This window comes from Micropterus salmoides, unplaced genomic scaffold (genome assembly GCF_014851395.1).
Source record: "Micropterus salmoides isolate LMB-PRFRI ecotype aquatic unplaced genomic scaffold, ASM1485139v1 Ms_hic_scaffold_16, whole genome shotgun sequence".
Classification (NCBI taxonomy): domain Eukaryota; kingdom Metazoa; phylum Chordata; class Actinopteri; order Centrarchiformes; family Centrarchidae; genus Micropterus; species Micropterus salmoides.
In genome coordinates this window covers 31,467,728-31,495,249 of record NW_024040707.1, presented here as the reverse complement: position 1 = coordinate 31,495,249, position 27,522 = coordinate 31,467,728, and the positions used below count along the sequence as shown (strand labels likewise).

Below are 27,522 nucleotides of genomic sequence, written 5' to 3'. Positions count from 1 at the left end.
CAAAGTGTGGACATTAATCTACATCAGCTCTACTGTTTTGAGAGATTGGAGTATGTTCAGAGAGGCTGCTACCCAGGAGAGCCACATCAACCTTGGGGAATATACATAAGATCCCAATGCCCCAATGCAGTGATGGGGACACTGTCCTGTAGGAGATGCTGTCCTTCGGATGAGACGTTAAACCAAGGTCCTGACTCACTGTGGTCATTAAAGATCCCATGGCAAGAGTAGGGGGCTCCCCAGTGTCATGGCAAAATTCCCAACCTGGCTTTCACCATCGGGCCATCTAATCATCCCCCGTAGTAATTTGCTCAATGTTTACCTCCCTCTGTGCCTCAAGTTGATGTGTGATGAGTGTTCTGGTGCTAAATGGCTGCCGTGCATCACCCAGGTGGGTGCTTTGGTGGTGGTTGAGGTGAGTCCCCCCTGACTTCACTGTGAAACACTTTGAGTTTCTATGATAAAGTGCTATATAAATGTAATGCATTATTATTACATCATCAGTGACATCATACATCAGCAAATGTGTTGATGATGTGGTGATCACTAAGACGATAAAATCATTCTCCAATCAGAAGGGCTGGATGAATGGAGAGGTGAGGACTCTATCCAGAGCCAAAAAAGCTGCTTTTCGGTTGGGTGATGAAGAAGCTTACAGCATCGCCAGAGTGAGACTGAAAGCTGGCATCAAGGAGGCAAAGTGGGGACATCAGCAGAGACTGGAGAGAGACCTCAACACCAACAACACCAAAGATGTGTCAGGCTATCAAAAAACATCACAGTCTACAAAAGCAGGAGCTCCCCCATTATGTGTGAGGCCACATTACCAGATGAACTTCAAATCTTTTATGCTCGTTTTGATCTCCTCAAAAAGGAGTCAGCTGTAAAGTCTATTCCACCTCCAGCCACTGTCAGCATCCACAGCAGATGTGAGGAGAGTCCTGCTGAGAGTGAATATGAGTAAATAAGGTGGGCCCGATACAATTCCTGGTCGTGTGCTAAAAACCTATGCCAATCAGTTAGTTGATGTTATTACCGACATTTTCAACATCTCACTGTCTGAGGAGAGGGTTCCCACCTGCTTGAAGACAGCCGCCATCGTTCCTGTACCTAAAATGTCTGCAGTGTCTAGTCTGAATGACAACCACCCTGTGGCTATCACATCCATTCTGATGAAGTGCTTTCTTCAGCACATAAAGAACAATATCCCAGCCAGCCTGGACCCTCACCAGTTTGCTTTCAGAACCAACAGGTCCACAGAGGATGCCATTTCCACTGCCCTCCATTCAGCCCTCACACACCTTGAGAAAAAAAACACCTACATCAGAATGCTGTTTGTGGATTTCAGCTCAGCATTCAACTCAATCTCCCCATGAAACTGATCAGCAAACTCAGCACTCTGGGTTTAAATACAACACTCTGCAACTGGATATTGGACTTCCTCACAAACAGACCCCAGTCAGTTCGGCACCCCAGGGCTGGGTGCTCCTGTTCACGCTGTACACCCACGACTGCATCAACCAACATGGAGAGAACTCTGTTGTAAAGTTTGCGGATGACACCACTATCATCGGCCGGATTTCAAATGATGAGACTTCATATCGGGAGGAAATTCAAAATCTTGTAGAGTGGTGCTCAGAGAACAACCAACTGCTCAACGTCAGCAAAACTAAGGAGCTGATCATTGATTTTAGGAAGAAGGAGATAAAGACACACACTCCTGTCTACATCAGTAGAGCTGAGGTGGAGCAGGTGGACAGTTTCAGGTTCCTGGGAATCAGCATCACAGAGAACCTGACATGGTCATCTCACATCTCCATGCTGGTGAAGAAAGCTCAGAAACGACTGTATTTCCCACATTCCCACCCCAAGTCAGCTATTACAGAGAAGCAATAGAAAGCATCCTGACTGGAAACATCACTAACAATGGATTTGCACAGCCGAGGACCGGAGGGCTCTTTATAATTGATTCTGTATTAATGTAAATTGTCTGCTATGTAGCAGAAGGGAGTTACAAAACTAAATTTCACTCTATAACTTGTTATATTGTGACAATAAACCTACCTACTTACCTACCTAAGTTATAGTTGTGATATACTGTATTTATCCTTTAACCAGACATTTGCCTTTGCATAGCTCATATTAAGGCAGGAATGTGTAGTGAATGTGAAAGTAATGATTCTAAATGCTGCTTAATTTCATTTTTAATTGGAATGACTTCCCTCACACACAACGTAGCCTGTCCTGTTTGTTTTCATCTTGGTGAATCAATACACAGCATCAACATTATTATAATTACTCACTTATTTACTGCAGTACTTTAGCTGTCAGTAGTACCCTCACACACAGACAGACAGATACAACACTTAGACTGACAGTCCTCCATCCACCCGGGACGCAGCAGATGGTTTCTAATTGAGCCTGAAGGCAGCATCAGTCTGCAGCTGAGACTAAATTGGAGGATTTTGGCTTTGGGTAAACACAGCAACTGTTTTCTAGCCTACTTCAAACACCTACAGCCTCCCCTACATCCATTCACACCCTCCATCTGCTTGGAAGTGCTCGCTGGTTGCTTCATGTTTCTGAGCTTGTTTAGGACCTGCGGCCTACCGTACTGTATCAGCTACTGGAGGGTTAAAAGCGGAGTTCGACAGCGCTTAAATTGTCTTTATGATCAAAACACAAATTTTTCCAGCAGGAAAGAGGTCAGCAAATACCTTAATCACTTCAGCTGAATGCTACCTGGAAAATTAACATTTGCAACATTTGACTTCCTGAATTCTAGCACATGATGCATACATTTGATTAAATAAGCACGTTTAGCTGTTAAAATTAGTTATGGTTTAGCTATTGACTGCCTCTGCAGAGCTGCTTTTCTTTCTCACGCTGCATGTAGTGCACAGTCGACTATCTGGATTGTACAGTAAGCAAACTGGCCCTGTCAGTCTTCTGTGGTTGAGCTGTCAAGCAAGCTGGCCAGCCCATCTTCAACAGAGAAATGGCCGTACAGGTCGATTATGCAGCAGCCTATTTTGACCCATTTTTAGGTTTTTTAGACCGCAACCTGTAGTGAGTGGCAGAAGAAGTCAGGTGACGTAGTATAAAGTGTTACAGTCTTGGGGTTCTTGGTATTTTGAGAGTTTGATGTTGTTTTCAGTAAGCCCTTCCTCTTGTGTCTTGGAGTGTCTTGCTTCCCGTCTCTGTTCATTTATTCTGTTTCCTGTTGCTGTTCTGTTTCTGGTCCGGTACTTGCCAACGCTCGTATATGTCATTTTATGGAATAGTCAAATATGTTGTTCTGGGAGACTTGACATTCAATGTATTTAGTGGTTTAGGTATGCCTGGAGACTTACCATAACTGAAGAATAACAGAAGAATTTACAAACTGGGATTGAGAAAACACAAAATGACAAATTACTTATGGTATGATCCTTACTCTGCAGGTGTTGAAAGTCAGAACTTTGGACCAGTGGACCCCCGACTTCTTCGTTATTTGTGTCCATTAGATACCATCTAAGCTCTGCTGGAGATGCTGTTGTCGATGCTCTTTGGTAGCTGGAAGTTTAGTTATATTTTGTGAGAGTGTGTGTGGTATGTTACTGATATATATGTGTCTTCATCCCAAAGCTACAAGTTAAAGTGTGATTGTAAAAGTTTAAGGAGTTGGAGCCTGCAGCTTCAAACGCTCTGAATGACATTTGTGTCCTTTTCAGCCATGCAGACAAATAAAGCCAAGCCACTCCAGCAGCTCTCTCGGGGTCTGCAGAGCATTAAAATCAGCCTGTTCAGAAACACAGCCGCTGCTACTTCCCCCTTGACCTTTGCAATAATTTCATTATTTATGCAGTATTCAGCTCTGACATGAAAATATATGTTTGCTTGATTAAATTGCAATGCATAAATTTTGCTATAAACAAACATTAACAGAAAGTGAGCAGTTTCAAAATAAAAGCACATGTGAATCGCGTGTGTTACGCAAGTTTGCTTTAAAAGATGATGATAAATATAGTGGACACAGCATAGAGAGGCACAGTGTGCACCTACAGAACAGGAGTTGTTGGTGAAGGATTGATAACATGGTGACTACTCGTAGCTCTCCAAAGTAATTGGCTTGCTAATTGTTGGTTGTGAGCTCCTGATTTCTGCAGTTTATGCACATTCTTCTTTTTAAAAAAGGTCAGCACTGTCAAGACTGTTTCTCATTGGTCAGTGGTGCAAATTGTTGTATCAGAGTTGACCAGCTCAGCTTTCCTCCACCCCCAGGAGAGGATCCACAGATTCCTTCCACAGCAACACAGCACTGCTTTAATGTCTGTGTGACCGGGCCTCATGAAGACATGTCTTTAGTCCAGTGTCATTAAATGCAGTGTCAAAGCCTACAGTGTGTGTGTATGTTTTAGCAAGATCATACATTACAGAATTCATGCACTCCAGCTGTTTTGGTTCTGACTGACCAAGTGGGATGGAGCAGCAGAACCAATTGCTTTACCTGAAGGCTTTACAATTAAATCAGAAAAGTCCAGTGTGTGCCCTTTTCTATATTAAGCTTCACTAAACACATTCCAGAGTCTGTCATCCCCATACTATTTTTTGACCATACTATTTGATTTCTTTTTTTCTTGCTTGCAGAGCCAACCAGTTTGAACACAAACAACAGTACAACATCATCAGACACAGGATAATTCACTCTGACTGCATCAGAGAACAAATGTGTTAGATGTTAATATTCAAATTAAACATGTATATTACATGTTCAGGATGTTTTCTCTGTGATTGTGTCTGCTTGGCTTCACACAGACAGACAGTAAATCACTTTCAAAAAAGCTTTGAGGTTTGTTACAGTGAAATTGTGTGTTGGGTGAAGCAACAAAGACACTTCCACTGCTACGGAACAAGTTTCTGAGAATGTTTCCAACAGGTTTTACACATTATTCCCATAATGTGTAACTATGTCCTGGCAGCAGCTGGGTTTACTTTGCACTGTACATGTTGACAGCAGATTGACCAAAGTGAAATGGCAAAGCACACGATATTACATCAGTCATATAAACTGACAGCAGCAAACTCTCACAGATAAGTACTTTCTGAATTGTTGTATATCAAACAGTCCTCCAATCCACCCAAGAATTAAGAAGTGGTTTTGACCCAATCACTAACCTGTCCACCTTTCTTAAACAGAATTAGCTCGTCCTGCATCTTACATGACCTTTATAACATCTCCATCTTACTCCAGGCAGTGATGTCAAACTGTGATTTGTGTTTTCCTTCAGATTTGAGACATGAATTTGCCAAAGTGTGTATAGTGGTAATCAATTAGATCATCAAGTCTTTCTTCATTCACTCTCAACTTATTGAAATAAAGGTCAGTCAAAAGTGATCATTGTTTTCAGCAAACCAACAATTTGCATGAAGTTAAACAGGACTACACGCCACAAGACAGCAAACATCAGAGACAACTCAACATGAGACCTAACACATTTACACTGGCAACACTGTCATTCTTCATTAACGTAACAAGCACTTATCACCACATAGGTCACAGAGGCAAACACTTACCAACATTGATGACGTTGACTGACAGGAAGTGGCTGCAGGGAAGGCTGGCTGAGCTCACAAACGAATTGCGATCTGTCGTCACAGTAGTCCTTGACCTCAGCGATGGGTTGGGGGAGTCGGTCACCATGGCCATTCTAGCTGCCACAGACTCCATGACTGCTGATGGATGATGGACGAGTCCGGGGATAACACAGTGTTATCAGATTAGCTAGGTGTGGTTGCTGACCTCACACCTCAAACAGTGTGTCTGAGAGGATCCTCAAATGGAAGTTTGAGGAATGGGCCAGTCCAGATTGCTGTCTATCTGAAGCTGTCAGACCAATCCCAAGTCTAATATTTGCTAAGAAACAGATCTAAAAACTACAATCAAATATTTAAAACTGATTGAGGGAAGTCTTTGATGATGCTTGATCCTCCAATGACAAGATTTATCAGCGCTGAGAAGCTGCAGGAGCCAAAAGGACTCCTAGTCCTCTGAAGAGCAAATTATGATGGAGGACGTCTGTTGGAGGCCATCACTCGAAAAACTTATGTTCCTCGCGGTACAAACCATAGTCACAGGTGGGCCAAGCTGCTGCAGTCACCTACAGAGATACACGGGGAGGGTATGTTAGGTGAGAGAAACATTATTAGTACAACACATAAGAGATTAGGACTACAGCCTATCCTTAATCCTTGAGATTAACCCCATCACTGTACAGATGTTAGGACTCTATGAATGGATTTCAGTACAGTTAAGTTTGCATGGAGCCGACATCTAGTGGCCATCAGAGAAACTGCAGCTTAAAGCAGCTCAACACTGAGCTCTCTCAGTGGTGCCTGTTGCTATTTGACAAAAACCAAATACAGTAAGGCAAAAAAGAAAGAGAACCACTACACGTCTCCTACACACACAATGTCTGTGTGAATGAAGACCTTTTAAATGTAGACTAATGCAGGTCACACAGACACGACTGCAGACAAATCCTCTTCAGTTAAATAAGGTGGAGGCCCCCGTGGCCCTGGGGGATAAAGCAATGAGTAGGAACTGCAACACAGCTGTTTCAAGTCTGGTCTAGGACCATGTTACATTTCCCATCTCTCTCTGCCCTCAGTACCTGTCTCCTCTCTATTGTCAGCTTGATAATAGAGGCATAAAGTTCATACGAAGACCTTTAAATATTATATTATTAAGTCTATGATACAGTATACAATACTGGAAGACAATAGACTACATACAGTAAATACAGTATGTGCCTATAAGATGCAACCTACTTCATGTGTCATTGAAGGACCCTGTTTCTGTAAAAGTATTGTGTCGCCAATGTCAGCCCACAAACTTTGCTTATAATAAGGAAGTTGCAAACAGCTAACACACTATAAAAACTCAGCAAAGCTTATCGGCACGCTTGTCTTCCTTGGGTTGCGTTGCACACAGTCGGCTGTTTTCACGGAAAACATTTTCCCATTTCACAGTAACAAAGGCACAGGAGTAAATAATGAGATTACTGAGGGTGAATTCCATAGCTGCTCCATTTTCAGGGTCCTGGTATTGTGCATGCTGTCACACTGTCGTCTTTAATGTTATTAGTAAGACCTGTGTTTTTGCTGCTATGACAAATCGCTCAAACTTCTCTTGACCTTAGATTGCATTAGTGATGCAGCTATATTTGGTTGTCGACAGAGGAAGAGAAGGAAAGAAACATGACACTGACATGTAACTCTGTAATAACAGGTTTTAAATGCGAAGAAAAAGACATATAAGCTTGAGACCAAACTTCAGCTGCCGGCCTGTTACACCACACCTCAGACTCGCTTCACCTCTCCTACCTAAACTTCCTTTGTTTACCTACCTTGCCGCCTTCCTCCACACATCACTCACAGGAACCCGCCCACATAAAGATTAGCTGAACCTCTCAGCTTGAAAGGCTCCTTTAAATCAGCTTTTAAAGTTGAAAGCTTTAATGCTATGTGTGTGATCCACCGCCCTGCTGAGGACTGAACAATGTGTGTGTATGTGTGTGTGTGTGTGTGTGTGGTGAGGAGTCAGGCCAGGTAAGCTAGATGTGGTGGGCTGGCTGAACGTGTTGAGAACTGTTTCTGAAAGGTTGGCGGTCAGATTGGCTGAGCTGCAGGCCTGGGCATGTTACTGTTACCATCAAACACACATATACACACTCCACCTGGACACAGGAGTGTGTGTGTGTGTGTGTGTGTGTTGGGGCTTGTTTGTTTGACTATAGCTGGAATGTAAAGTGGTGATTTCATTGCCAGCATGCCGTCAGAAGTATTTCGTGCCAAATGATTCATTTCTTGCACAAGGATTTTGTAATAGTGTTAAATTAAGGTAAACTTTCTTGTTGGCTTTATTAGTGGGAGGATGTTGCAGTGAAAATACACAGGAAGTTCAGTCTCCACTTCATTCTGTTAACACAACCTGCTGCCACTGACTAATGAATCAGCTGCAAACACTGAAGACATGGCTGTTTCTCTAGAGAATGAATTTCTTTTTGTTTTATGCTCAGTAGTCATTATAAAGACCAGCCCATGGTCAGTTTGGCAGTAACTGCATTATTTCAATGACTAGCCAATCCCAAGACTGACTGACTGGTGTTGTTAAGATAAAGCTATAATCAATATTAGTTACTTTTTTAATATGATCATGGTCACAGGAAAAGAAGAAGAATAAGAAGAGGAGAAGGGTCTGTCTGCACCTCTAACTGAGGTTCAGAAACAAGATCATGCCTCTCTCTCTCACTCACTAATCCAACCACCTGTGCTCACTCATTTCATCCACCTGTGCCTCCATAATCCAATCACCTGCACTTTCATATTTAAACCCATCTAACCCCTTTGTTTGTCTCTGTTCTCACATTTTCAGTTCAGTTCAATTCAATTTTCTTTATATAGCGTCAAATCACAACAGTTATCTCAGAGCACTTTTCATAAAAGAGCAGGTCTAGACCGTACTCTGTGATGATATTTACAGAAACCCAACAATTCCCACCAAGAGCAAGCACTAGGCGACAGAGGCAAGGAAAAACTTGTGAAACCTCGACCGGTTGGGGGTGAGAGAGAGAGAGAGAGAAAGGGCAAGAGAGGATCAGAGAGAAAGAGAGAGAGGGATGGAAGGAGAGAGAGAGGTGAGGGAGGCAGCCTACACAATATCCACACAGAGGTACAGACAGTAAAGGTACTACTATTAGGGATATAATTTCAAGAGATATGAAATTAGACTATACCGTTTATACTGATGTAGTTTGATGTTTAGTTAATTAATATGTTTCCATAAAGTCCTGCCAGCGTTTGCTCCTCTCTCTGCCTTAACGCGCAGCCCCGCCCCTCCCTCTGTGTCTGTACACAGCCGTCTACTCACAAAGTCTCTGACAAGACGGAGGGAGACACAGTGCTGGTCGACACTGTTAAAGACCTGGCTTGTAAAAAGAAAAGCACTGTTCATTCAGTGTTTCCCACACATACACTTTACTTCGGCGGGCCGCCCAGATTAGGGGACACACTGTAGCATTTCTCAGAGAAACAGGGTGATTACGTTACAAGTCGTGACACATTTTGCAAGAGCGGCCCAGGTAAAGCGACAGTGAACACACCAGTCAAATGTTATTCCTTAGCTACCACGTTGGTTTTGTTTTGATAGGCTATGTCGTCAACACGCCTCCTCAACATGCAGCTCAGCTGCTGCTGTGAAGGGAATCACCGGAGGAAAAGTCCAGCAGACAAGTTCTCTTTTTTCGGTGACTTTATACAGCCTAGCCAACTACTGAGGGAGAAAGTCACCGAAGCGGACATACAGGGAGAGAGAGACAGTAAAGCCCCTTTTCCACTGCAAGTACCAGCTTGACTCGCCTCGACTCTACTCGCCTTCTTTTGGTTTTCCATTGTGTAAAAGTTGTACTAGTACCTGCTTCCAGGTACTTTTTTCATATCACCTCCATCTTATCTGTCTTTACATTCTGAGTAATGTTGAAACGTTTTAACTTAAATCAAGAGACAGCTGTGTGTGCGTTCCTCGTATGTGTGTCGCATTGAATATTACGTCGCGGCAGTTGTGTGTGGTGTCGCTATGATGACCAGCTAGATTGAGGGGTGCAATCTCTGGGTACTATCTGCAATGGAAAACGGAGCGAGGCGAGCTGGTACTGGTAATGGAAAAACGGCATAAGAAGCGGGGAACGCTGACTTGTCCTTACATGAACATGTGGTGACATTTCCTGCACAAGCCGCACTGCTTTGCTTGCAGCAAGGACATCACAATCATCACATTCATCCGACATTATCAAAGAAGCAATCTCAAGTGGACATTTTTACTGCTGCGTGTCAATACGGTGTGGCACTGTTTGTGAGCATGAAACTCAGAGGACGTTGTGCATGACAGGAATGTTTGGAGCCTGTCAGAACATAGCTAAAGGGATTACAGTCCACCAGAGGGCTGCTATATTGATTGAGTTCTTCTGATCATATGATTGATCAGGAGCTATTATCAGCACTGTCGCTCTCATGTGTCAACAGTTCCATTATTATTATTAGTATTCATAATCAGTTATAGTTATACAATAAACCATTCCTTCACCAAGACTCTCGGCCTCTTAATCTCTGCAATAACAAAAGCCTAAATCCTAACCTGGTCAAACAGCCACACAAAATACTAATTTAAACTAAGATTCAGGACCAAAACACTATGGGGCATTCTTTGTATGAATGACTTTCAGTTTTCTGTTTCAATAGAATCTATTATGTGTGTGTATGGTCCCGACCCACCCATCACTTGCTGTAATTCTGATGTATCTCATGGAGGATCAGGACATTACAAGGTATTGGTCTTCAAAATTTAAAACACACTACTGGAAAACCTACTGGAACCAAATGTGCATGAATAGAAAAAAGGGACCAAATCTGAAAGGCACCCAAGGACAGTGAGACTGAACAGACCAGAGAATTGTTACACTATATCCAAAGAACCCTTGAAAAGGTTTATATCTGTAGGGATCGTCTTCATAATGTTGTCAGTGGCAAAAATAAGCACTTTAGTGGATGTACTATGGTGGGGCGCAATTGTCCGCAAAGATTACATTGCTTCTGACTGAAGAATGTTAGCTCAGTACTGGACTAATTTTAAAAAATGTTGTCCCAACACTAAACATCCAGGCTGAACGTCCAGGTTGAAAGATACTGAAGTTACCCTTTAAACATTTCTCTTTGCTGTTTGTTTTTATTCTGCTGCTACTTCTCCGTTAATCACTTTATGAAATGCTTGTAAAATAACAACAAGCATGCGCCCAAGGTAGGGTCACAAGGTCCTCCCATCCCAAAAGATTGCCCTGCACTTTGACCTAAAAAAACAAAATAAAAAAGTATAGATCAAAGTGATAACAGTCTATGTGGTCTGGTAGCTGCTGTTTTTAGTGGCCGACCGTAACAATTTGCAGGTCAAGTTTAACACAGGTGGACACATCCTGGAATTCAGCTCTGTACAGGTGCCAATTGAAATGAAGGTGGGTCCAGTATTCTCTCTCTGTTAACTCTGTGTTTGGTCTCCACCAGCTCCTGAGGGAAATATCTGGCTCTTTAGCTGCTAAATGCTCCACTATGTTCAACAGCTGTTCTCTGATTGAGTCTGTCTGATTTTTTTAACTGAAAACAGCTGCTTGCTGCACTCACAGACTGAAAAACAAACAGAAAAACCCAAACGACGAGCTGAAAGACGTTAAAATGCTCTGTAGAGCTGAGGTGAACTACAGATTAGTGCAGTTTAAGAAGTGCATTCAAGATCCCATAATTGCATCTTTTCTTGTCAGAAGATGACAATAAAATGTTTGCATGGAAGGTTTCTAAAACAGTGGCTAAACTGTATCGATCTGACTGATAGTAGTACTGATATTTTAGGTGTCAAATGAAACTAAGTTGAACTTATTAGGGGGATTTTGAATATTTAATGTGAGTTTTTTCATCATTTAGTAGTTTAGTTTAGTGGAAGACTTCTCACATGTAGCTCCACGTGTGGAGCAACGCTATCATGAGGAGCAATGACTGTAAAACGTAACAAAGGAGTTCATTAAACTGTAGGTTAACACCCTTTTTGTTGTAGTAATAGAGACAAGCTCCAGCACGGTCATGCACTTAACCTGCGTTTCACAACAGCAAGCCTGACTGAGCTGACTGAGAGAACGAAAGCTTTCACATTAAGCATTGAGAATGTGTTTGTGTGTTTGTGTGTGTGTGTGTGTGTGTGTGTGTGTGTGTGTGTGTGTGTGTGTGTGTGTGTGTGTGTGTGTGTGCAATGTACGGCCCACGGATAAAAGGCAGGCATGACATCAGTCACATCACAGGGACCGCTGTTGAAGTGCCAGAGCACAAGTCTCATGACTACAACCTACACGGCCGCAATGACTGAATGATGTGTTATGGTTATGAGGGCGAGTCTACTTTAGCAGAGTGTGTTTCAACTTGCGGTTGCCGGGTGTCATGTTGTGACTAGCTTGTTACAAACTCTGTCCTCGGTAGAACTGGCTGCTTTCCTAAGCTGCCTGTAAGTGTGGGAGGGAAATATGTACAGACACGCGCATATATACAAGGGATTTTCAGGAGCTATTATTACTTAATTTAAGAGCTGATACATGTTACCAGAGATACTGATGAGTATGTGTGTGTGCTAAAGCTAAAGAGGCAAGTAAACTGACTGATTTGTTTTTGGGATTTTGCACACAAAGTATCTCTGTCAGGAGCTGCAGTAGGGCCAACACAGAGGCTCTTTCTTCCACATTCCCCCCTGACAGCTCCCTGCACGCAACACAATGGGATCCATTCAGTGCACATCATTTCAAGAGGTTTCATGAAAGTGTGCAATCAGTGCATGACAGGTGACATACATGCAGCTGAAAGTAAGACAGGACACTTAATGATCTAATGAAATGCCAAAAGATCATCATTGGGGTCAACAAAATAACAAGTGTTGAGTGTTTTTCCAGTGAGACATGAAGTTCTTACTATCCAGGATAAGACTATTCACCAACCATCAATATAGTATAGATACATTTTATAATATGAAACTAAGGCTGTGTCACAATTGACTTTCTGCTACAGCATATATAGTATCTACATATTTACTTGAGAACGTATGTAAGAGATGGTATGTAAGACCCTCAAACCGGTTGAGGCCGAAGAATAAAGACGAGCACGCAGAAAAATAAATTTTTAAGTTTAAAGACAGATCATCAGATGGGAATACCTGTTTTTGGCTAATTAGCTAGTTGACAAATGAAGATGCTTTGTCACATTAATGTAAATCATATGAAAAACTGCCTATGAAACCAGAGAGTTACACAGGCCTGAAAGTGAAGCCAGTGCTGAAGATTCATAAACCTGCATTCTCTCTAACAGCCTGCAGGGGGCGACTCCACTGGCTGCAGAAAGAAGTGTGAAGAAAATTAGGCTACTTCTCAGCTGATTTATTACCTCAGTAAACACTTTCCTAATGAGTTTATGGTCTCATTCGCTAGTTTCATGTCTTCTTCAACACAGCATGATGTTCATTTAGTAAATTATGGTCCCATTTAGAGGAAAATACCAGAAAGTAGGAGAGGCTTAGGGCGCAGCTACCTTATGATTGACAAGTTGCTACCATGGCAACCTAAAATGCCAAACTGGAGTCTTCAAAACGGAAGTCCACACTCCAGCGGGAGCGTCATGGCGGTTACTGTTATGAGTTGTAGTTTTTTTTCCCTGTGAGTTTGAGTTTTTGCCATTGTTTCATGTGTCCTTCTATTTGTCTGTTTCTCTCGTTCCTTGTCCTTAGTAGTTCATGTCTTGTCTCTTATCTTAGCTCTTGTTCCTGCGTTTTAGTTCTTTGTCTTTGTTCCCAGTCCTGTGCCTTGGTTCATGTTTTGGTATTTACTTCAGGTTCCTTGTCTGCATTATTCTAGTTTAGTCTGCTCGTGTCTGAGTTAGTTTGTTTATTTCTGATCTGTTACTTCTTATGATATGGCCTGTGTTTAGTGTTCAGTAACCTGTGTTGTGTCTGTTACCCCAGTATCCGTCTGCATGTCAGTCTCTCTGTTTTCCCCTGCTCTCTCTCTGCCTGCCCGTGTCTCGTAAGCCTCATGTCTGTCACCTGTGTTACTCACGCTTCGTCTGGTCATTGTTGGTGTTGCTCCCTGCCAGTTGTGGCTTCAGTCTCTCAGTCTCGTCTTGCTATTTTCTGCTCTTGGTGTTTTGGATTACCTGTGTTGGTTTTTGGTTTCATTCTCATTTGGCTTTTTATGGACTCAGTATGTAAGTGTGCTCGCTTTTTGTTTGTTAAATAAATCACCTTTTGAACCGTACCTCCTCTGCTTTGCGTCCTGCGTTTGGGTCCTCCAACCTGCTCAACCCACATCCACCATAACAGTTACATCTCCACTTCTTTTATACAGGCTATGGCTACTATGGTATCATGTCTGCTCTGCTAGCAGTGGGACAGAAGAATGGTGGTATCACTAAGTCCACACAGTTCAGTGCAAGAAAACCAACTACCCTGAAATTTAGCCCTCAGGGGACTATTGCTAATGATTTTTGATGGCCTTTTCCTGTGCTACACATCCACAAACAAATGGCTGGATTTAAATTAAACTTACTTTGGATTTTTGACAATGTATCTGAATAGGGACCCTGTTATATTTTCTATAGCTGCCCCAGGAGGTCATATATAAACAGTCCAATATCAGAATCTAATGGGCAGATGAATTGACTGAGCACATACATGCCCCCCAGAGGTTAAATCTTTTCCAATATAGACACCACATGAGCTTTCCACCTGCACTGTCCACAAGAAAAATTGTATATGTACAACATATTCAAATTTAGTGGTTGGATTAACATGAGCTGTGTATATTCATGGTCCACAGATGATAAATCCTAAAATGTTTGGTGACCTTCTGACCTCTCCTCTAGCACCATTGTCAGGCCTAAATGTCCATGTTTGTTTAATCTAAGGACAATGATTTGTTTTCTAAGATGTTGCTGATATTTTCAGTTTCTTCTTTTACACCCAGCGGAATAAATGCTCATACACCCACACACAGCGCCAACACACGTTCCCGGGCGGTTGTATTGTTTCATTCTATCAGGTCTTTATCCCAGATAAGGTTCTGTGTTTGGATGCTGTTAAATCCCTCGTGGCTCAGCTGAAAGCAGCTGAAAACCAACACCTTACTGAAATACAAGCCTCCATAAAAGGGATAGAGAACCGGCTTTTCCCATCAAACCACACTCACGTTCATAGCTGCCAAGGTTGGGTGATCCAGTTGGCCAGCAGCATGTCAGAGAGTGCATGTGGTGTGTTCACTGCAGGAAAGTGAAAGAGTCACACACACACACAGTTATTGTACTTGATCCAGCTAAGATGAAATAGAATGAGGAAAAACATGACAATAAGTCAGAGTATTTCAGAATGAGCGCCAACGCTGCTGTCATGAAGCCAAACAAGGGGTTTTCTACTTCCTTACTGAGACAAGAGACAACCAACAAAGACAGACAAAGAAAGACAGTGGACATATCACCGAAAGGCCCAGCAGATCGGATGCAGCTTCAAATATCATGTGAGACAAACCTCGACAGTACACAGATGTCAATAAGAGGGAGGCCAAACATCCAGGTAACTTCTGTGAACTCTATTCTAGTGGGTATTATAAGGTTTCATGTACTGTGCACGAGAGAATGTAATATGCCACTATCAAACAATGTCTCCATTCACCATTGCAGTGTTGTTAGTATTTCTTTGCCATGCTACCAGTTCTGAGGATGGTAACGTTTGTCGGTCTGTCCACCACTTCAAATATCAGAATCAGCTTTATTTGCCAGGTATGTGTACACATACGAGGAATTTGACTCAGGATTGTACATTGCCACAATGTGCTTACTTACAATACAATAATAATACAATTATATAATAAAATCACACACAGGCTACAGTATAGAGAACACATATATATATATATATATATATATATATATATATATATATACATATACACTATAAACAAAAACAATATGGACAGATTGAGACAATAGTGCAATGAGCAGAGTGAAAGAGAAACTGATGAATAAATAATAAGTGGTAACATTTCAACAGGTGGCTGATAAGAGACAGGTTACTGTGTCATTGCACAGGAATTGTTCCTGACACTGTGAGGCAGAAATCAGTCCAAGGAAGTATAAGTCCTGAATGGAGGGCAGGTTGGCACTGATGATCTTTTCTGCAGTCCTGACTGTCCGTTGTAGTCTGTCCCTGTCCTTTTTGGTGGCAGATCCAAATTAGACAGTGATGGTCGTGCTGAGGACAGACTGGATGATAGCTGTGGAAAAGTGGATCAGCAGCTCTTTAGGCAGGTTGAGCTTCCTGAGCTGGCACAGGAAGTACATCTTCTGCTTGGCCTTCTAAATGATGGAGTGTTGGGCTCCCACTTTGGGTCCTGGGATCAAGCGTCTGAGACGTGACTCCAATGCGGAAGTCCATGAAACCTGCATTCTATTGAACAGCCAGCAGGGAGCGACTCTTCTGGTTGCAAAAAGAAGTCCGGCTCCATTAGAAATAATGGTAAAATGACCCTACTTCTCACTTGAATAATTACCTCAGTAAACACTTTGATGATGAGTTTATCTCAATGTCTTCTTCAATACAACATGATGTTCATTTATTTTAAAATAGACCATAAAGCAGAGTATGTTTCAGGGCGGGATTATCTATGATTGACAAGTCATTACCATGGCAACCTGTTAATCAGGCTAGAGTCGACTCGTACCCACGGCACTGTGTAAATTTAACCAGCGCCATTGAAAAAGCTTATTAGGAGTTAGCTGTTCACTTTCTCTGGTGAGTACATTTAGTTTTAATACTGTTGTTTGATAGACAAAATTGTCAGCCCTGTTAAAATGACAGTTAATTAGATGCACCTAGCTAAGCAAGCTAGCTAGCTAGCTCCATACACGCTCCGCCGTCTCGTCCAAATATAGTCACTTCCCGGCACTTCCTGGTTGCAAAAACTTGCCCTATCGGCCAAACTCAAGGCTTCAAAACAGCAGTCCACAAACCAACGGGTGACGTCACAATGAAAACGTCCATTTCTTACATATATATCTATTTCTGGGATATAGTGGAACCCAGAAACCTGAAGGATTCCACAGCAGACACAGGGCTGTTGAGTATGGTGATGGGGGGAAGACTGGGGTAGCTCCTCCTGAAATCCACAGTCATCTCCACAGTTTTGAGCGTGTTAAGCTCTAGGTTGTTCTGGCCGCACCAGAGAGCCAGCTGATCAGCCTTCCGTCTGTAGGCCGACTCATCACCGCCTCGGATGAGGCCGATGACCGTTGTGTCGTCAGCGAACTTCAGGAGTTTGACAGATGGGTCTCCTGAGGTGCAGTCGTTGGTGTAGAGGGAGAAGAGCAGTTGTGATCCACTGACAGGTGGAGGCTGGCACAGTGAGCTGGGTGAGTTTGGTGCTGAGGATGTTCGGGATGATGGTGTTGAATGCCGAGCTGAAATCCATGAACAGAAACTTGCATATGTCCCTGGAATGTCAAGTTGTTGCAACTTAACTGCATCATCCACTGACCTGTTAGCCCTGTAGGCAAACTACAGGGGGTCCAGCAAAGGGCCTGTAATGTCCTTCAGGGCCAACACCATCTTTTAAAGGACTTCATGACTACAGATGTCAGGGTGACAGGTCTGTAGTCATTAATCCAGAGATGGTGGGTTTTTTGGGGACTGGGATGATTGTGGAGCGTTTGAAGCAGGAGGGAACTTCACACTGCTCCAGTGATCTGTTGAAGATCTGTGTGAAGATGGGGGCCAGCTGGTCTGCACAGATTTTCAGGCAGGATGGAGACACACCGTCTGGGCCAGGAACCTTCCTGATATTCTGCCTTTGGAAGAGCTGGCCCACCTCCTCTTCGCAGATCATGAGTGCAGGTGAGGGTTCAGAGAGGGAGGGTGACAGCGTGGCAGTGGGGGAAGGTGATTGTTTGAAGATGGTGTTCAGAGGAGAGGTGTCACTGTGGGCTTCTCAAACCTACAGTAAAAACCATTCAGCTCGTCAGCCAGTCGTTGAGTGACTTTCCATCTAGCCCCATCATCAGGTCAACATATGTCCAACACTTTGGTTTATGACCAATACCTGCAGAACTGATGATGTTCCCATCAGCCTCAGCTGTACTGTGTTTACTGTGAATTAGAAAATGATAGTGTGTTTTCTATGCAGGCTTATAGGTTTTTAGCCTTGCTCTTGGACGCACCTCTGGAGCATCAAATTAGCTCCACCCAGATCAAACCCCCTCATTAGCTGAGCTTATTTAAAGCAGCTGTAGTATCATGGCTGCCTCTTTGCTTTTTCCCTGTCTGTACTATGCTTGTATTTTAGATATAACCAACTGGTCCATTGTGTTTTATTTAACTTGTTGTTTTGTTCTTTTCAGTGGTGCTAGTGGTCGGCTTTTGGTGGAGGCTAGGCACACTAGTGTGGGTTCTTTCACTGATTGTAGTGTTAACGGCCCTGGGGCACGATTTGGTAGTGACACGATTTGCAGTGACTATCGATTGCAGTGAGCACATGCGGTGGGTATGTTGGTGCACCCCTGGAGCACACCCTTAGTTAGACTGCCTCCTCACAGCTGGCCCTGGCCCACTCTGCTTTTTTGTTTGGCTTAATAATCAGTAATAACTGGGAGTGTGTTTTGTTAAAAATAAAATAACTTGTTTGCCAAATTTGTAATAAACTTTCCTATTCCATTGTAATTTGATTTATTTGTAGTGTTCACCATCCCCTTTTCAGGCACTTCCAGTTACCGATTATCAATAAATAAGTTATTCTTTTGGAGCCACGTCTCTGTCTTACTTCAATAAACCTGTGTAGCCTTTGTATAAAAGTTTAGTCAAAGTAGAGCTGGGGTGGAAGTCCCCAGGTAGTGTTGTTGGATAGTTAGATTCTGGTGGTGGTGATTCCCCTCTTAGCACCACCACCAGCCTGGCCACAATAGCATCTGCTATCATCATACAAACACTAAAATGAGATGGTGAACATAGTAAATATCACCTGCTGAGCATCAGTATTTAGCTTAAAGCATCACTCTGCCAACAGACATCCTCACAGAGCTGCTTGCGTGGCTGTAGACTCACCCAAAATCCCTTAAAGTGAAGACTTTACTTTGGTGCAGTCATGGGCCTAAATTGCCCAACTGTAAAAGCCACATTAAGACTATTATGAAATGAGCATATTACCACTTTAATAAGTGAGAATGAAGAGTTGTCTAAAAAACACACAGGAAAAACCTATGTATATATTTAGGCCGGATTGTAGTAGGATTTGTACAGATCTCTCAGCTCATTCAGCACGGTGCTGCTTCTAAAAATCTTTGTCAGAAGAAGCATGTTCTAATTTTAAATAGATTCACTGAATATCATTGATGCAACAATGAAAAGGGTGAACATGTGAAGACAAATGACTCTGGGTATGTTAGGGCTTTGGATCCCCTAGAGGCCCAGAGAAAGGGCAGCATGATTTTGTCAGTTTAGGCTCATTAACATCCACACTTAAGAATCCCGTCAGACAATGATTAACACAGAACTGTCACAAGTATGTTTTTCAGGAAGAAAGAAGTATGGAGCACACAGTGTTTGATGTACTGTTTGTCAATGAAATAAAATGTATTTCATGATGACCTTTATCCAAAATAAAAACCAGACAAAATGTTTACCTCTTCTTCAGAAGCTGTTTTGTTTGTCTGACCTATTGCAACAATAAGCAGCATCTTGGATTTTCAGTCGGCCTGTGGCTCTGCCAGTAATCTTAGCTAAAGGATGGGCTCAATTTATTTACAGTACAACTGAAAATTAGACAACAAGCAACAACAAAACAGCAAAGGCAACCCACGAAAACATTTTGTTAAAAGGCAAGCTAATGCACTGCGATGGACTGGCGACCTGTCCAGGGTGTACCCCACCTTTCGCCCAATGTCAGCTGGGATAGGGATAAGCGGTTGACGATGGATAGATGGCAAGCTAATGCAACATCTGTAACCACTGTCAACAACTGCAACGATAAAGAAGACAATGTTTTAAATGCATAATAATTGCATTTTAAGACTAAAACTAAATTGAAAATTGGCAAAAAACAGAGAGACCCGAGGTTTCACTCCACCGAAAGACATTTGACACTCAAAAGGCAGGTTATCTCACGGCTCATTTCAATGTCAGATATGGTTTCCTTTCTATATGGTCAACCAGACCGTCCACATCAGCCGGCATGTGGACAAGGTATCTAATAAAAGGTCATGGTGACTCGCAACCATATGCACAACGAGAAAAATAGGATATTATTTGGTAGATAAAAAGGACTAAACTGCAACTCTGAAAAGGTCAGAAAGTGTGTTCCAATCTGGCAGAGACACTGGGGAAATTGGAGTTTGTGTTTCGGAGCATAGGTTCATGTTTTTCTATTCATGACATATTCAAAGAAAGATCACTACGTATGGTCTCGGAATGTAAACATGTCTGAACCTGCTGTCCCTTTCTTGTCGGTGGGCTGCATCAGTAATTACACACTTCAGACACATTAATTGTTATTCCCACTGCTCAGTGCTTTAACTGTGATAAATTTCTATTGTAATGTGGTGCCACCACACAGCGCACACAAACTGACACTTGTGAGTTTGCCAATGAGCTGTCAGAATATCAAGTTATTTATATGATAATGAGTATATAGGTTGATGGCGGTCAACATCTGTAAATATCTGTCAAATATGTAATTGTTGCAATTACATATTTGTAATTTGTATACTTCCCTTTTTTCTATTTAAGTAACATTTGTTATTTAAGCTTTTATTTTGAAGTAACTTACAAGTTTCGTTGGGCTGCTCTCGTGTGAGTTGTATTGTTGCTCAACACCAGCGGGCAACAACATAGCATGGACATGTATGTGTTCCGGTGAAAAATTTCATGCTGTCTAAAGCAGACCTTGATGTGAGCGGTTTTAAGTTTACCTTTGAAGACTTAAAGACTTCCCTTTCTTCATAGCATGCAGCCAACGAGGTATTTGTTTTGTCCGTCTGCATTTTACTTTGGTAAATGTTATTCCACATGCTGTGTAGTGATTTGCGATACCACTTAATTCCTATCCGATCCAATACCAAGTAATACCCAGGCTGGTATTGCCGATACCAATACTTTTTACATATTTTATTTCTAGTTTAATGTGACCTCTCACCTCCTGTTTCTGTATTTATGAGACAAATATGGAGTAGGCTGTTGCCTTACCAAGTCAAAATAATAGCCGCATAATGACAAGACATCAGTCATATTCTTTAATTATAATAAAAATACACTGCTCAGAACTGCCGCTTCATAACATCATATTATTGTGACAGACTTAATCTCAGATGTTTAGCGAAGTTTGCAGTGTTGCCAAAGTATTTCACTGTCTTTGCACACACATCACACAGAGCAACATTATCAGCCAGAGTCAGTATTCAATTGCGGGAAATGTAAAGGGCTGCAGCGGCTCACTTCAAAGAAGCTCCGTCACAGAGCCGTAGCGCAAGCATGACTTTGACAGGCGGAAGGAAAAGTAGTTCCTATCAACTGAGTATAATTAGACCATCCTGGTGACAGTGAGATACTTATGATAAAACACACACTCACTCCAAATGACTGAGTTTAGATATCGATCCTTTTATATGAGTATTGATCCTAGAGCAAGAAACGTAGGTATCAGAAATATCGATACTTTAGGATTGATCCGCACATCACTGATGCTGTGCGTCTGATTCCCCTTTGGAGAAATGTTGCCCAGGAGTGTTGTTCCAGCAGTTTTAAAGATGCGCAGGATGGTGACAACTGTGTCTCTTGGAACACCTACATCAGCAGAATTTACATCTGTATCACAGCTGAAGTGTCCTTACAGACTTTCCAAAAACTATTTGGTAGCTTTACATACATAAGTGATAATATTAAGTGAAAATATTAAATAGGGGTTTAAAATAATAAGACATGGCTGTATTAGAAAAATCCTGCTAAAGATTACGTTACACAGTTTTATTTTCTATTTGATTATTTCAGTCAGCTCATACAAATGTAATTTATAAAACTTCTAGATCTTCAGAAAAGCTTTAATGTGTGAACCCTTACATACTCAGTAGAGTTGAATAATTATTCAGATATTTTGTAGAAATTCATTATAAAAAGTTATTTTTAACTCAAAAGAAATCACCTACTATTTGATATTCATGGGAATGATATAGGGCAGTGAGCTGTGATTTATTCCGCTTTGAAAAATGCAAATTAAATGTCACTTTTTGATGAACCGAAAGGCATAAGGTCTCACACAGAGTCAGAGAAGGTATTAGAACTGAAACACAGTTTCTAATGAATCCATCTATCCTGGAACCAATCCCAGCTGACATCGGGCGAAAGGCGGGGTACACCCTGGACAGGTTGCCAGTCCATCTGTGCAGTCAATCACAGGTCCACATATAGACAAACAACCACTCACACTCACATGCGCACATAAGGACAATTTAGAGTTACCAATTAACCTAGTCTGCATTGTCTTTGGACGGTGGGAGGAAGCCAGAGCACCCGGAGACAACCCAAGCAGACATGGGGAGAACATGCAAACTCCACACAGAAAGGCCGGGGCAACCAACAACCTTCAGACAGTGCTAACCACTGCACCACTGTGCTGCCCCAGTTTCTAAAGAATCCTCTTTGAAAAATATGCATTTTTCTAGCCGGCAGACTCAAACCGCAGTGAATGTATCCTCTATCAAGTCCTGTGTGTCTCACAGCCTGATGTCTCTTTATCCTCTGAAACATGGAGCTCCACTGTTTTCCAGAAACTATTATGTAGTATTTTTTATCTTAAAACAGCTTTAAATTTTATTATCTTTAATAAAATTTAAAATCATTTTGATGGTACAGTGACCTGTAACAGGGTGAATGCCGTCTTTGTCATTGCGTTTCCGGGCTTGCTGCAGCTCCTATTAAGTTTAATCACAACCACGGAATAATGCTTTACGGTACCAACACGACTCTTCAGCAAGCTATAAGAACAAGAAGAGTATGTAATGGAAGAACGTAGCTCGTTATTCTCTGTGTGGATATCATGGCAGAGGCTGAAGAGACCGAAGAACACAAGGAGGAAGCAAGGTAGTGGAAAAGAGAGAGTGACCGAGCAAGAGACCAGACAAGAGTAAATATGGGACTGGCTGAAAGGATGCAGGACAGACGGAGAGCTGGCCTTCTGTTGGACTAGTCAGTAATAACTTATTAGCTGCTTGCTGTGTCTTGTGTTGTTGCTGTTGCTTGATGTTTGGCAAGAAGAGACCGAAGAGGACACTGACAAGGAAGCGATGAAGAGAAAAACAGAAAGACTGAGCGAGAGACTGCCTAACACTGACGAGAGCTTCGTGACATAAAAAGCTGCAGGACAGACGGCGAGCTGGCCATTATTCCTATTGGACTAGTCAGTAATATTGCTGACTAGTGCAACTTGCTTGATGTTTGGTTGTTAGCGATTTGTTAGCTTTAGTAAGTTATGTAATAATAACAACTGCACATGTATAGCTGTTCTTATTGACGACAGTGGTGAATAACACTCTGTAGGAACACCACACAAAAAAACAGGTAGCCTCACTGCTGTATTGGGTGACATCATCTCAACAGATTTTTTGTCATGTAAAATCTGTAAAATGTTGCTTTAATAACCAGATAAATTATTCTTTTTGTGAACCTTAGATTAACCTGTGGTGTTTTGTCTGAAGCAGGCCTATTTGTTTTGGTACAACAGTTGTTCTCTGACTTTAGGCAGTCTGTGTGGAGAACGTGGTGGGACTAAGCCAAGGGCTACATACTATTTACCTTGAAAGAGTACATGTACTGTCTGTACCAGGTGATGTATGACTTTCCCGCCCCCAGGTACTGCAGGTGAGGAAATTATCCACAGCAGATGAAACATAAATGTGTCAAGCTGACATGCACCTCAACAACTTTAATAACTCTGGATATCTCACCTGGGACACGCGAATGTAAAAGTAAAAGTAGCGACACCATGCTAAGGTACCTTTCTCTCACAAGTTATGTGCAGACATTTGCGACAGTGCACGTCTGCTTGCCGCTGCTTTTCATTTTGTCTTAATGCTTTGTCTGTGTGGATGTGATTCTGATGTGGTTATTTTACTTGGTTTTGACAGTTGAAATAAAAGAATAAAATAAATAATTATAAAATAAAAAAATATTTTTTTGAAAAGGTTTTATCTATGTCCTCATGTCACACAGGTTTCACGTTTCGTGTTAATTTTTTTATTTTTTATTTTTTTTAAAGGAATCAATATATAGTATTGTAGTATCAATCCTGCAGTATCGATCCGCACATCCCTAACTAGAAATATTTAAAGGTGTCAGTATGCTTCAAATTAACTACAATGTGTGATCCGACAACGTCTTAAGTGTTTGTGACTGTTCCAAACAGCCATCCTTCAAAGGCGGGGCAAAAGCTAGCCATCAGAAAGGATGGAAGATGAATAAACTTGCAGAAGGTCTCTCTGCGAAGGTGTGGTGATGCATTCACTTCTTCATGTTTAAACTGTCAGAGGTAGTTGTGAGAAGAGCCAATCATGCCAATCATGAAGTGGCTGTGATGGATGTTACAGAAAGTTCCACCATCAGAACAAGAGTTTCAAATGTACTTTGAAATATCCTGAGGCTTTCAGCATTAAAGCGCTGCACATGGAGCGCTTACTGCTGAGGGGACCACTGAGTGAAAACTGAATTTGAAATTCCACCAAACTTAATGACAAAAATACACAATTTATCTGTGCCTTCCACAACCATCACACAAAATTCATACTAGTGTTTTCTGAGCTGCCAACTTTAGGTTAACTTTATGTTTTATGCATATGCCGGTGCGCTGTGTTGGTGTGCTGCTTCAGGTACAGGTGAGACATGAAATGCGATCCAGGAAGTCCTGATCCATAAGGCTGTAGGCATCTTACACACCAACAAACTGCACAGAGGTTTATAATAATCAGAGACAATATTTTACTAGTCTGGAATCTTATCACAGAAGCAATTATTTTATCTTTTGTTGTTTGTTGTTTAGCCAGAGGAACACAGAGAAAGTCATGTTAGCTCGCCGGCTAACGCCGAGCAGTTGCTAATGTTATCAGGTGCAAAGTTATATCGCTTTCCACATTACTTCACCAACTAACGCGATCCATGTTACTAGTATGTTACTATTTAATGATAAAAAAGCAAATGTGGAGCGATTTGTTTACTAACGTTAGCCTATAGTGATGCAGCCAGGAGCAGCCAGCTAACGCTACAAACCTGCTGCTGTTTGCCTCGTAACGCACAGTTTAGGTTTATTGTGGTTTTACCAATACTCAGGTACACAGCTTCTCTAACTCAGGGGGGGAGACCTGGGTTCGATTCCCACTGTGAGACATCCACCATTGTGGATTGGATAAAAGCTCAAAATGAATAAATGTAACTCTCTGTCGCTGTAACTAACATGACCCACATAATATACGATACTGCAAATTCACAGTGGCAACAACCCAGAGGAAGAGCCATGCACTCACACTACAGAAAAGTTACTTACTGCGGTCTTATTATTATAAAGTGTGACACAATCTCATTATAATATTCAGTCCAGCTCACTACCCGTTTCGTTATCATCCAATACAAATGTATTGCTGACATTGCTGAACCTCTGGTGAAAGATACACAGAGAGTAAAGATAGTTACTGAAAGCAGCAGGCGAGCTAACGCTGTAGCACGTCAGCTAAATGCAGTAAATGTACCGTGATCATGTAACAAGCATGGATTAGTTCAGCCTGCAGCTGATAAAACTATTACTGTAACGTTGCAGCAGGGGTTTACCTGAGTTTCCAGTATATTGTGTGAAGCTGTCTCCCTGTCTGTCTATAGCCGCTGTCAATCTGCCTTTTTTCCAGGAGGATTGTGCCGATATGCGGCTCGCTGCGCTGAATGAAGTAACGTTACAGAGCCGGTGTTGATCTGCCTCTGAGACGGGAACGCTGAAATAAGAGAGCTTGAACATGTCTGTGTGAAAAGCCACAGCCAGCATGCTGGTGTTCCTGCTATTATTGCAGGATTTCTGTAGGAAAGTGGCTGTGTTTCGGATTATGCTCGCTCATGAGTTCATACAAGCACACGCCTGGTAGCAATCTTAAAACCGCACCGCTAGCGGCCGTTGGAAACTACATAATACCCCTTTAAAGAGAAAGAGACCTGCAGTCCATCAAGGACTCCTGGAGGAACGTGTCTATGTGAGTTTGTGTGTTTCAGCGTGAATCTCAGACATGACGTGTGTCTGACTTCACAGCTGAAACAGATGTTGTCTGAGGTTATTAAGGACACAACTTGCTGTGTTTCCTCAGCAAGTGTCGCCTCAGTTTACCCTGCTTCCTTCCACTGCTCTGTGTGTGTGTGTGTGTGTGTGTTTTCTTTAAGGATGTCCCTTTACAAACAACGTGCCTCCCACACACACTCTGCAGCTCCTGTTATGTTGAACTTGTGTATTCAGTTCACCTTCACTAACACAGGTGACATTGTTACTAATGTAAGCAACAATAAACAATATTGATACTGACCTGTTTAAAAAACAAGATCACTACAATTGTGAATATATAGCTATGTGAAAAAAATAATTTCACATGTGAAACACAATTTCCTTTGTGATAAATTCAGATTATACAGTATACACGTACATCTATTCGTATGAGTTACCACATCATACATATGGTTTTATTTCACATGTTTATATAAATGGTATTCATATGTGAAAACATTAAGTTTCAAACTAACAATACAATAATAATGTTCACTATCGTCAAATTATCAGTAGAAAGTAGCTCCTTACTAAAAGTAGTATTATATATTTGTACAAAAATAGCCGTATATAATATCGGTTTTTAATATATTTATGTCTACGTGGAATAGAGATATTCAGCAAAGACACAGCAGGTGTGTATTGGAAGCCATGATTTCTGTTACTGTTGTGATAACTACCTTTCTCTTGTCTAACCAGGATTAACTTAAGGGGGATGTTCTGAGGAGTCTGAACGAGGACAACAAAAGGTCCAATTTAAAACAAGTTAAAATAAAGTCCAGCAGCTGTGGTCACGAAGCGTTATCAGCCTTCCAAATCTTATACAGGCTGATGCCTTCAAACCAGCTCAGCCAACAACCACTACAGTTTCAATGTCAAACAACATGCAGACAGTCAGGTTTGTGTCTTACCTGTCCAAATCCCAGACTTTCCCCGTGTGCTCGTAGTGTTTTAGTCCAAGCAGCAAAGTGCTTCACACAACATCCACCTTCCTTCTTTATCAAGTTATAGGCAGCTCCTAAGTTAAAGGCAGGAGGTAAGGGAAAAGCCCAGCTCCTCCCCTCACTGAGAGCAAAGTTCAGCTTCCTGGTGTGCAGGATGGAGGGACAGACTGTCCAAGGGTGGATACAAGTGCTGAGAAAAGGCTGGCTGTAAAAGGACAGGAGTAGGTTTATAATGAGATACGTAGCGGTTATAGTTACACCCAGATGGCTCAAAGAGCAGCGCGGAGGAGACAAAGAAACTGGTTCTGCAACTTTCCAGGCAGATCCCAGCAGAGCTGAATGAATGAATGTACTTAATCCCCTCGCACAGGTAGAACGGGGCCTTGTAGCAACCTGTACAGTAGCTGCTGTGTTTGTGGCCGTCACTGCAACACTGCAGTTAACTGAATGAAAACAGTTCAGGACAATATATCGGCCGATATTATGTCACAGAGATTATTTTATCTTTTTTTAACGGGTGAAAACAGACCTGGGTGTCTTTTTAGGCTGTCCCTTGTGTAAACATGTTAACATGTACACATAAAATCATATCGATCCTCCATAATTTTTTTAATTCCGTAAGCAGTCCTACCCAACTCAGTGGAGGA

General features: G+C 41.9%; 1 protein-coding gene across 2 annotated transcripts in view; it reads right to left on the bottom strand.

Annotated features, from left to right (window-relative positions):
• plch2a (phospholipase C, eta 2a) overlaps window positions 1-27,020 on the bottom strand; it is a 238,378-nt gene extending 211,358 nt beyond the window's left edge. The window contains exons 1-2 of one of the 2 annotated variants that reach the window (XM_038723426.1): window positions 26,843-27,020; window positions 5,557-6,140 (exon numbers count right to left, since the gene is read on the bottom strand). In XM_038723426.1, the coding sequence (XP_038579354.1) occupies window positions 5,557-5,710 (154 nt within the window). In that variant the 5' untranslated portion in view covers window positions 5,711-6,140; window positions 26,843-27,020. Of the gene's footprint in view, window positions 1-5,556; window positions 6,141-7,388; window positions 7,410-26,842 lie in introns of those variants that run through there. The other variant, XM_038723427.1, reaches the window with a different exon arrangement.
• Between the last annotated feature and the right edge of the window lie 502 nt (window positions 27,021-27,522).